The 12,366-nt window shown below is 38.1% G+C and overlaps 1 protein-coding gene across 1 annotated transcript in view; it reads right to left on the bottom strand.

Moving 5' to 3' along the window:
* The window catches only part of LOC136844876 (ankyrin repeat domain-containing protein 29-like), a 523,757-nt gene that overhangs the window by 52,649 nt on the left and 458,742 nt on the right, over positions 1–12,366 (bottom strand). The window contains 4 exon segments of the mRNA XM_067114147.1: positions 1,274–1,372; positions 2,191–2,213; positions 2,216–2,288; positions 5,356–5,466. Of these exon segments, the coding sequence (XP_066970248.1) occupies positions 1,274–1,372; positions 2,191–2,213; positions 2,216–2,288; positions 5,356–5,466 (306 nt within the window).

Here is a 12,366-nt window from a genome sequence, read left to right as displayed (position 1 = left end):
TAAATTCCTCCATTGCGGCGAGATTTTTTACCGTTGAAACAGGTTCTGGTATTACTTCAAAGTCGGTCTTTTTAGGTCTTTTTTGTCCAGTCTTTGTGGCTATTCTGGGTCAACTATTTTTGTTTAAACTGAAAGATTATGTTACAGTTAATGGATGGATCCATGTTCATTGCGAGTTTTACTGCTAAAATATGATAACATTGCCCAGTAGATGGACAGCTGCACTTTTCTTTAGGCCATAAAGTAACCACGCGCTTGGATCCATTCTGCCAAAAATGCGTTCATGGACGAAATAAGTCTGACCTCATTTTCAACGGTATCTTGTGCGAGCATTTTTTTACTAAATTTTTCTCTGGGCCCTATCTTTCACCTAAATTTTGTCATTATTGGGGTTTTAAACGCCATTTACATATAAAAACCACAAATGATATATCAAATTAAAGCTGAGAACTTCACCTTTACAACGATACATTAATATAAAAAAAATCTTTACAAATAAGAAAGTTATTGAGGGTTCCGTCAGTTCCGGTTTTTCCGCGATAGGGTTTCGGGTAATAAACTTGGCCAAATATGAGATTTTTATACCAGCCCTCTCTATATTTAAACAGTTTCTGGATAAATTCCGTTTTACGCATATAAATATTTCCCATCATTTTTAATAACTGTTTTTGGGCAAACCTTTCTTGTTTTCGTATGTTGATAAATTTTGACAGTTTCTGCCTTAAGACAACTTGTAACACATTTCGATGTGATTAATCTAATTGCATGTTTTCAAACAGGTCATTAAAACCTTGGCTAAACTATTTTCCCAGTTTTTGAACATGCCTAGTGACTGTAGAGGAATCTCAACGAGCCGTGGGGCCGTGGTATCTCTTTTAGTGTTTAGCTTTTACTATCATTAAAAATGAAGGCACTGCAAATTGGTATGGCAATATGTTATCAAGATTATACAAATAATAGGCCCCCCCCAAAAAAACACCAAAAATACACTGGAATGCCAAGAGGCAAAAATGCCACCATAACAGACTAAATGAAAATGTATCCATGCGAGAAATACTTTTTATTTGCATGGTATATTTCCAATTTCCGATCATATGACCGAATGGGCCCTTTGAAGTACAAATATTTCTGCATTTCTCATGAAATATCTGCATGTCAATTTCAATTCACGGAGTAACTTTTGAGTAAAGATGTCAAAATATATGAAATGTTTCTCGAGACGAACACACAATCGCGTACAATGTAACTATCGTGCACTTGAAGCATTACTTACCTTTGAGGCTTGGTTAATCTTTCCGCCGTTGTCGAGGAGTAGATTAACAATGTCCAAGAATCCTCCCTGGGCTGCGAAGAACAGAGCTCCCGTTCCAGTCTGTGAAGAAGAAGAAGAAAAGAAAATTATCATTATTATTATTATTATTAACAATCTTCCACGGAACAGAAAACTGTATTGCTAAACAATATATTATATTTGTTAATTCACAGTGCAAAGGTTAAAGCAAAATCATGGATTTTCTAGAGGAAATCATAAGAACTGTAGTAAGCACATAGTACAAACAGATAAACCTGCACAAAGATTTTTATACAAAAAAAAAAAAATCAGCTTGAACCTTGCATGAAAATTCGAATACAGTAATCTAGGGGTGCATATACCATTGCATTATATTAAAGGAAAGCTAAATTCAAACTTTTAATGCTTTAATGTAAAAACTCACCGCTTTCCTCAAATCTAAGAATTTATATTAGATGCCGATACTCGTATTATTCCTTAAAAATGAAAATAAACCTGCATGGGGCCATGACATGATAAAGATTTTTATATAAAGAATTTGAGGGTTAAATACTGATGAAATACGGTTCATGACTAACAAATGTGACGGGAAGAGTTAAAAAAAGTTCACGTGGGTGAAAAGACTTACATATTTGTTTACGTGTACCAAATGATAGTGCTCTCAGGTCAAGTCGAGAAGAAAATGACCATAGGACTAGTGAGTAAACTACGGGTGATCTCATATGCTAACATGTGACCTTCTCTATTTCCCATATTTGCCTTTTCAATCAACCAATGAAGTATATATTAAAATAGGAAAGGAAAAGTTTACCGGTCTCCTGCCAATATTATAAAATATATTTTCCTAATTCTGGTTTCCTTACCGGTAAATAAAGAGAACAAACCGAGCTTTAACTTACATGCCTAGTCGCATTAGGCTCAGCCCCTGTTCCAGCAGCTCCCTGACCAACTCCACGTGCCCGTTCGCTGCTGCCAGAATGAGAGGAGTGGTGCCATCCTGTGGAGTACACGATACAAAATACTACTACTGAGACTGCTGTCATCATTAGTATTAACTTGGGATTAAAAGAGAACATCGGTATAATCTTACTGGTGGTTGTCTGATTCAACTTACTTCCCAAAAACCTTACCTAATTCACAGGTAAGGTAGCCAATTATAATTCTCTTCTTTCATAGTATGATATTACGATAACGCTCACTATTGATACTGTTATAGTATTATTGGTCAAACCACGGTTATGCTTACTAACATTTAGTTCGCCAGTGTCGCTGTAATTATCACCATTATCAGTTGGCATTTACAAATGCAACATTGTTGTTGCCATCACTACTATTAACTCGTGCCTCATTATCATAACTCTCAAGTGTTAACTGCGACACTGCACCTCGACAAAGCTGGTCGGAAGAACAACTGATTACTCGGAACTGTCGTCATCTCTTTATAACGCTGCTGTTATTTGTTCAAACCAGCACGAGTGAAGCATTTCTGTTACAAGATTGGTTTGAGGCATTCATATTTGACTTCATACCGTGTCCATACGTCTTTTGGGCAACAACAACTCAGCAATCTCATTAGTTTTATACCTAAAGCCAAACATAAAACTATTTCGATGAAAACAAGACGCCATTATTTAGAGAGAATACTCACGTACTACTGCATATCACGTACTAAGACGACGATACAGTTAGATGTCAAATTTATCCAGCTAAGATGGGCAGGACCGCACAAAACTCCCAATTCGAGAGGGAGAGGTTTATCAGTTATCACCATAATGAACTAGTTAAATGTCACCGTATTTCACTTCATTTTAATCAGTTTGTCGAAGGTATATTTTTAAATTAAACAATTTGCAGTTCCTAGAACGCTACACCTTCTGTGTTTGACCACCAACCACTTCACTAACAAGATCGTTTACCAGTTAAAAACCGATTTGGTAAATGCGACATCCCAGTAGAGTCCTCATCTGGCTTTGATGATACGTGGCTTATCAACAGGCACACGAACTTACAAATCGTTAAATACGTCTACATGACACACACACACACACACACACACACACACACCAGTTTAAGCCCCTGTACCTCAAACCGCGCGTTCGATATCCCTGCAATGTCGATGGTTAAAGGCAACAGCCTCTAACCTCACTATAAATGTTATCACTTTTAACGTCACACCCTACGTTATCAATGACAACAAGGCAATATATTCTGATACATATCGACAGTTGTCAGCGGCTTGAATTCATCACGCTTCAAACTAAAAGCAAATGCCTGTGCGAGCCAACGTAAAAATGTTTGCTCTCGACAACTACAATAGCTGCCGTTTCCAAGGTACATAGACTAATGTTATGAAAAACGCAGTATAATAGAGATGATGATACTAATCAAGTCTATTAATCGTCTACGCTTCCATTCACTGGCAAGGGGAAGAACAATGCCCTCTAAGCGTACTCTTTAAAAAAGTCATACAGAACTGAATGGCCACTTACCTCGCACAATAATGATCGGCTTTAGAGGACCCTGACAAAACGGTGGAACCCATTCAAACGCTCACTGTTCACGTATTGGGTGGCTTTTTATATTGATTTTCAAATGCAAGACACGCGCGATTTACAAAAGGATGTTGTGAAATAAACTGTGTCCACTGACAAAGGCTTTGGATATACCCATCATCGTCTAGGTAATAAAAGGTCTTTTATAATAATAATAATAATAATAATAATAATTATAATAATGTCGACGGACCTTCCCTAAAGCAAAAATTTGGGGGGAAACTTCTTTCTTAGAAGAAATCGGCACCAGAAAAATACGCACACCACGTCGCTCTTTTATCTATAAACAAGACAGCTCTGGAATCTTTTGACTATGTTGCTGTCCAAAAATTTCGTCTAACAGCCATATTTTGAATTTCACAGTTTTTCATAAAGCAACTGGAGTTAAATTATTATGACTTGAATTGCAGAGCTATTCTGAGTTAGCCAAGATTCACGATATCAATACTGTATACAATTACATTTATATATGTACTGTATATACTATCTACAACCGCAAGCGTGGGCATACACACGCGTACAGCCACGTGAAATTGAAGCCAATACATAAACATGTATGTTCGCGTGTTTATTCACACGCGAAATCGAAACCAGATCCCCTTATAACAAGACCGCAGGACGAATACGGGTAGTCGGAGAGAGCGAAGAAAACTAGATTCAACCGAATGAAAGAAATCCGAATCAAAGGCTTCCTACGCAGGAGACGAGGGTTCCCGGGTCAGGCTGGATGTTCGAATACATCAATGGAAGAGAGAGGGCGGGGGGGACCAAAGAACGAGCCGCAGCAAAAGGGGGAGACTATACAGCGGCACAATAAACATTCGTTTTACCGCTGGTCGTTTTACTAGCAAAGTTAAGCATGGCTGGGTCTTGTCAGTAGGCTACCTGGATCGGTGATCACCTTACTAAACCAGACCCGGTCGGCACACACCCCTTGGACAGGAATGGGGATGGGTATCAGTACCCCCCTCTATGGAGAAAAGTGCATATGGTAGAATATTTTACTTCAATAAACAAAAATTTTTCTAGCAATTAAAAGACATCGAGCAATACTGGTCGTGGTGTGCAAAAAGTTGCGCCATCTAACATGCCTCTTACTTGGGCATCTTCTCATTACCCACAAATCGTTCAATGAACTTCTATTCGGTTCTGGGCACTATCTTCCGGAATACAATCTTGCATAGCTAAAGATTACACTACAGAGTCTGACTAGCGCAAAAGTGGTATTTGAACTACACTCATCCCTTTCTGTAGTGACAATATACATTGACTACAGAGAAAAGAAGCAAATTTATGAAATGAAATGTTCTCTATCACTTACTGTTTGTATCAATGAATTATAATAAATTGCTTTCAAAGAACCAAGATGGCATTAAACTCACTTACTATAACACTAAATTTTTCAGCCAATAACCGATTTCTATGTTCATAGATCATAAAAATGAAACGAAATGCTTCAAGGAGTATTCCAAGGGTTCTCGTAGGGCCTGCATTCACAAAAACAAGACTCACCCTATCGGCGCAGTCGACGTGCACCCTTCCCGTGTCGAGAACCCTCACAGCATCTTCGACGTCACCCTTGACAGCAGCTGCGTGTAGTCGTTGGTCGAATCTCGTGCACACCTGAAAACAGAAACGCCGTGTTTTACAATAAGCAATTTTAATCTTCAAACTCCTTTTCATAGGAAATAGGAGACTCAGCAGGAAGTGATATACACTCTCTGATTGTTGGGCCTTTAAATTTAAAAAAATAAGCTTCAAGTTGTTTGAATTCATTAACCCGTTAAGTTTCGAAGGGGGCAAAAAACGAGTCACCCACATCCTAAAGAAATTTACGTTCAACAGCTGTTAAAAAACTTCCTTACAGAAAGGAGTTTTCAATTTAACTTCAAAGAAGTTTACATGTATGAAGGGTTAAATACATTCTCAGTATTACCTAAATGACTAAATATAAGACCCTTTCATTTAAACACTTAATAATCAATTTTGATCAAGAATAATTAAAAATCTTCAGACTCTAAAAACATCAGGAATGAATGCTAAGGAAAAGACAAATTCTCAAAGATTCTATAAAATGTATGAAGAACAAAAACCACATAAAAAATGATGCTTGCTCAAGTCCCTAAACAGTTAATGCTTTAAAGATAATATAAGAATCACGTTTAAAACTCAAATGCAGAGGGAAATTACCAGTCCATAATAGCCAAACATTTGTGTACACAGTTTCAGTAGACCGGAACGCTCTCAACTTCGCTTTAATTAATAATGTACATGACAAATTAATGCATATTACTGGTGGCATTCCAAAGTTTATATTCATCGCTGGCAGCTCGGGCACGACGCAAACACAAACGAACGCACACACAAACCACTCAGACGTTAAGAGACTGAAATAACATGGGTTAGGTTTCTATTACCTTACCAGTGGGATGTTTTTGTTCTGTTGTCGTCAACCGTCAATCTTTTTTACAGATTTTGATGTGTGACTGAGATATTATTGAGAAGGAATGATGTATCATTAAAAGATTTAAAATGAAATCTATCATGCTTTTAATAGTTTGTTGGAGTATGTTGTTACTTACAATTACTCTACAAGGTTAATGTGCTAGAAAAATCCTGACAAGGCTACGGGCCCTCCGTTCTTAAAAGGTAAAAATCTTAGAATTATCGATCTGAAATTAAATTAAAACCGATCTTCAATTGAATGTAGAGGAAGGTACACTGGGGATATCAAAGAGAGAGAGAGAGAGAGAGAGAGAGAGAGGAGAGAGAGAGAGAGAGAGAGAGAGAGAGAGAGAGTGTGTCTTTGCAATTTAGGCTAGTATCTCGCGTTTCGGTTTTAACTTACAAAATGATCATTACCTTTGGTTTTATTTTTACCGTCTTTGGAAGTTCTATCCAGATGAAAAACTTTTTCTGTATGTAGTTACGAAATACTGTATGTATACCAAGCATAAAATCATAGATTAAATGATATTTTAATTGTGTATCTTTGCTGCTTAAAAAAACTCGACTGAGGCATTAATCGGAAAAGGGCATAGACCTTTAAATGTTGGCACTGATAGCAGTAAAAGCAAAAGAGCTCCGCAAAGTAGACTAATTATAACCGAGTCTCATTTAAATTGGACAATAAAATTTACGGATGAAATTCATCCACAGAGATTAAGGTTAAATGTGGATTCCAATACCTTGCATTTTCAGTTTTTACAATGTTACAGATACAATTGGCCTTTCCATACGGGAAGCCAAACTCAGCTTTTCTATACTTATAAGATGGTAAATGGAGCTGCCCTTTTTGCTTGTCGTTCTCTTACCCTCACGCTTCTACCTATAGCCGGAATCTTTCTCTGGCCGTCAGCCTCTCTTAAATAATGACTAATCTTTTGCATCAAAAGACCAACTGTTTTACACAGCTCCAAATTTCGCGTAGCTTTGATGAAAATTTAATTTACCCTCACTCTAACAAACGCACACGCACCACAAAGATCTACGATTTCTAAAACATTTTTATACTACAGGGTTCCTGTAAACCTAAACTCGATCAGTATTATCAGTTATTAAATATATAAAAGGCACGTAAATTTCGTAAAAAGAACAGATTATAATGCTTTACAGTTGTCTCCTGGTTAAAAATGACAATACGAGTATTTCTACAATGTCTCGGCTCAGCCAGGAACCACTGAGTGGGTCCTGGGCTCAGCCACTTTTGAACTCTGTCCAAATCGTTTTTATCGCCCGGAGAGGCGCTTGTGTATTCCCAGATTTTCTGTTGAAAACGAGGCAGAACTTTTCCCCTTCAAATCCTTCTTCCCACTCAAGTAATTTCCCGAAGTTTAAGAGACTTGTTTTACGTCTTGGTTTTAGTTTTATGCTCTAACTTCACCTATCTTGGTTAAGGTTATTTCTTCAATGACTTCTCATGGCATCCTGAATTCAGTTAAATTAGGTCTGATACACAATTACAGCACTTGTACTGACATAAGATATCGGTCATGCATGATATGCTATTTATCACAAGCGACTGATTGAAAAGTACCCTCTGGCGTTTTATCTCGTACAGTGAAATTCGCGAAGCTTTCCACAATAATGAAAAAAACAGTCTTAAACCCGCCCGGTCACTTCAGTGGTTTCTCTAGTCTCGCCGTAACCCACTGCTGCTTATAACAGATTCGTAGAGTCTGCTGAACGTTTGGCTTCCACCGGTGGCACCCACAGTGACTGGAAAACAACTTTAGCCAGTGGTCACCAACTCAAACCAAACTTTTGCCGGTGGTTGTCCACTAGAATGTAAATGCCGGTGGTCGTCCACTGGAATATAACTTTCGCCAATGTTCACCCACTTGAATACAACTGTGCCTTGGAGTCACCCACTGGAATACAAACCAACCCAAAAGCTTAAAGTCAGCTGATATATAGTGAAGTTCTTACATACAGCTAAGTTGTGAACTATAAGGTACATAAACCTGTATACTGTAGTCTATCTCCTACAAACTTTGCGATGTTTCTTTCAAAAGTCATGAGCAAATTCAAACAAAAATTAAAATTTCTATGGATGAGGGGAGTTTGAAAACGGATGGCTCTGTCTTTTGAAGCTAACTTATCTTAGCCATGGTTGAGTTATGGGACATCAAAACGCCTGGAGACATCAAATATGAAGAAAACACATTAAACCTAACCACAAATAATTCCTCAATTTATGTGCCTAGAAGCAACATATTCAACCCATTGTCTAATAAATAATTCTTGAATATAGGTACAGAAGGGGCAAAGCACTGTTACACACATAAGGAGAACCTCGAGGTTCCAACCCGTCAGCAAGAAAGGTACTGGGGGTTCCAATGGTGCGAAGTCTGTGATGACACTGACACAGACTACCAACCCCGTCTAAAGAAGGGCCAGAATGAAGTACAAAGCTTAGTTAGTCAAGAGTTTTTGGGGGACAAAAACTAAAACTTGTCACTTGTCTGCCAGAACAGAAGGATGATCAACACTTGTCTAAGTCAGCCAATAGGGAAGTTATGATGGGCACAGTACTATGATAGTTATGCCTATAAAGCCAGAGTAGAGTGCTCATTCAGTCTATTGGGGAGGTTTATAAGGAAAGCATGAAGAGCAGTGCTTGACTAAACAGTAAGCCAGAAGGTATGGGGGCAGGGTTCACGGCTAAGTCAGTCAGCGAAGAGGGCACTGGGGCACTTAACTCAAGTTGGTATGGATGATATGGAGGAGGGATGCAGTGCTTGGCTAAGTCAGACTGTGGGGAAGTTGAAGGGGTCCCATCTATAGTTAAGGCTGTTTGTGAGCCTGTGCGGGATGACTGGACTTGAAGTCTCAAGCAAGTTGGTCATCAATAAAGGTTGTCTGAGAATAAGTTCCCAGATTAGGGACTCAAAAAGCTATGTGTAAAGATGCACGAACTTTCGTGGATATTGTTTTAAGAGCAGCCCATAATTACTCTTGGAATTTTTGTATTGGTTCCCGTGACTCCTCCGGTAATTGTAAACACTCCTCTTACAAGTTATATCCTTCGCAAATTTAATTACCAATCATGTGATTTTTTTTACCCACTAGGTAATGTCATAGGACTTTAGAATCCTTGAAATTATCGAATCAAATTTTTTTCTGGGTTTCTTTAGTCTCTGTTTAACCCTAAAACTATTAATGCCTTGTGCTAACTGTTAAGATATCTCACCTAAGAATGTTGCTTGATGGTGAAAAAAATAAAAATGCAGTAATCATTTAGATGATGATGCTAATAAACATCAGGAAAGTTAAATTTTGTACATTTTAACTACTGCATTATAAGAAGAGGAATTCCAAGCTAATTTAGGTTACATTATAGGGTTTAACAACCTTGGTAAAACCGCACAAGCTGTTAATAATTGGAATCTGCTTTGAAATGTTGTTTTCTGGTAGTTAATCATGTATTTCGAATGATTTTATGAGTAATTAATGCCCGAAGGGATTTGCTAATCCCTCTCTCCCCACACCTATATCAATATCCATCTAGAACTGGTTGATATAATATTATGTATAATCTTCTGATGAGGAGACGGGATGTAACCTTATATATACCACTACTAGCATTTTATGGTATTTTAGTTCATATTAAGTTCGGGAAGACTTCAGCCCTTCTAGTACCCTATGTTATGCTAGGTTAGGTTACCATGGATCCCTGTATTTTACCCACTGACTGATGGCATCTAGGTCAGGTTAGGTGGGAGAGGGGGAATCTAGGGAGTGAAGCCCCCATGCCAGGCTAAGTGGGGGGTTCAGGGGGTGAGGCCCCTAGCCCGGCAAGGACACAGAGCACAAAGTTTGGGATAGGATGCATCCATGTATTTTGGTCATATCTGTTTTCTCTTCCATAAAATCCCACCTTGCCCCCTGGTAACCCCTGTTAACAGGTGTTACAGGTTAACTAAGCATTTCCTACAAAAATAATAAAGGTGAAAAAAATGTTTTTATATTCAGTTACTTCCTTTAAGGAACACACATTTCCATAGTCTTTCGTCCACACGAATTCCGTGCCCTAATCTATACAAAAACAATAAAAATATAATAACAATGATTACTGAAACTTGTTCCTTGTAAAGTAACTATTACTAATATTCAAAGGATGCATAAATATGTTTACGGGAGATTTTGGATCAAGATGGCCTATACTCAACTTTGCTCCTTATAAGTCAAGTTCATATACTAGAACTGCATTGCAACATCATTTTTCACAGCAACAAGATTTTAAGTATATTTGCAAAACATTCAAAATCCACGATGCTGACCTGGCCGAACCACGGTGGTAAGTGTCCATGAAAACGCTAGTAAGAGTAGCCTATAATTCATTTTCTGGAAAAAACGAGACTCGTAAAACCTAGGCATTCTTATGCGTATATCTTGAAAATCATAATACGCCAACGATAAACATGTCCACTTTAAAAACGATGGATACAGGAGCTTACCTGTGCGCAAATACTTCGTAAGTATATAAAAGACACACTTGGTTATCGACCACCACGAGACGAGTACCTATCCCCTTCAAAGCTCAGGAGGAACAACAGACACTTCTGTATACTACATTAAAAGAAGTCTTACTTACCTCGTTGATTACTTCTGACGATACTCTACTTATATCATTCATTAACGTTATTCCTAAATTTATTTATTTGTCATCTGTACTTGAACCAACCTCTATTAACTGTAATCTTACAGTAATAAATAAAAATAAAGACAATTTATCATTGATTACGCACTAATATCCACGACTGGCCGTCATGCCCGTGAGGTTTCGGACTAGCTAATTAGCGGTCCAGTTGCAGATAACGGTCCGTTCAATGATGAAACACATTCACGCATAACTATGATAGTAAGTAAGCAAATACACACTGCATAAGGTTTCTACAGAGTGCTTGGAAAATGACGATATTACGTGTCTAGTCTTTATTTTCATTAACGGAGTGGAAAAGTCATAACTCGCAAACATGGCAGTGACTTCCCCTGAATTTTTCCTCATATACATCTTTCATGTTGTCGAGATTAATTTAGGCTATTAAAAAGGCATTACAATACTTTTAGAGGCAGGTTTACATTTCCTCGGGGGTTTAGCTAATTCCAAAAGATCACTCGTTTGAAACCTATTGGTCACATTCACCAGACCTATAATAGGGAAATGCATGGCTATGCAATGGACTTGAAAACTACTCGATTTCCGGATCTTTCCTAGATAGTGACCCTCACTGTGTAAGTTCCTCTTTGTACGAGTTGGTATCGTTCTCGGTTAGCACTCTGCTAGGCCCGCGTTCGATTCTCCGACCGGTCAATGAAGAATTAGAGAAATTTATTTCTGGTGATAGAAATTCATTTCTCGTTATAATGTGGCTCGGATTTCACAATAAGCTGTAGGTCCCGTTGCTAGGTAACAAATTGGTTCTTAGCCACGTAAAATAAACCTAATCCTTCGGGCCAGCCCTATAGGAGAGCTGTTAATCAGCTCAGTGGTCTGCTTAAATTAAGGTATACTTTGTTTTTAACCCGGTGTGTATCCACCTTTGCGGCGAGTTTAGTACAAGCCCGTTGGGGATGACCGTACAAACATCAACAAAAGACTGTAAATGTCATGAAGATAATGACGCCCAAGAAATATTAGTCCTAGATAACGACCCCCGAAAACACTTGGGGGTCACTATCTAGGAAAGTTTCCGATTTCCAAACATTTTCCAATATGATTTCCACTGAAATCCTTTGAAAATGAGCATTTCCCTTTTCCTAAGTCACGGCCTGAGGAGATGTGCGAAGTGCTCTAAGCCCTACATTATCTCCTCTTTCTTTCTACTGGTTTGGGCTTAATATGAGGCTTTAAGTTGCCTATCCCGTCAGCCACAGAATTGACTCTAATAGGAGACATGTCTATTGTCTCCCAGCGAATTACATATGAAGACTGTAAAAGTGAAGAATTTACAAAATACTTAATGGAATCGTGTATTCCTAGAACATATTATTATTATTATTATTTATTATTGGAAATTC

Source organism: Macrobrachium rosenbergii, chromosome 13, assembly GCF_040412425.1.
Source record: "Macrobrachium rosenbergii isolate ZJJX-2024 chromosome 13, ASM4041242v1, whole genome shotgun sequence".
Classification (NCBI taxonomy): domain Eukaryota; kingdom Metazoa; phylum Arthropoda; class Malacostraca; order Decapoda; family Palaemonidae; genus Macrobrachium; species Macrobrachium rosenbergii.
Note: the sequence above shows the minus strand (reverse complement) of the source record. Positions and strands in the feature narration are given on the sequence as shown.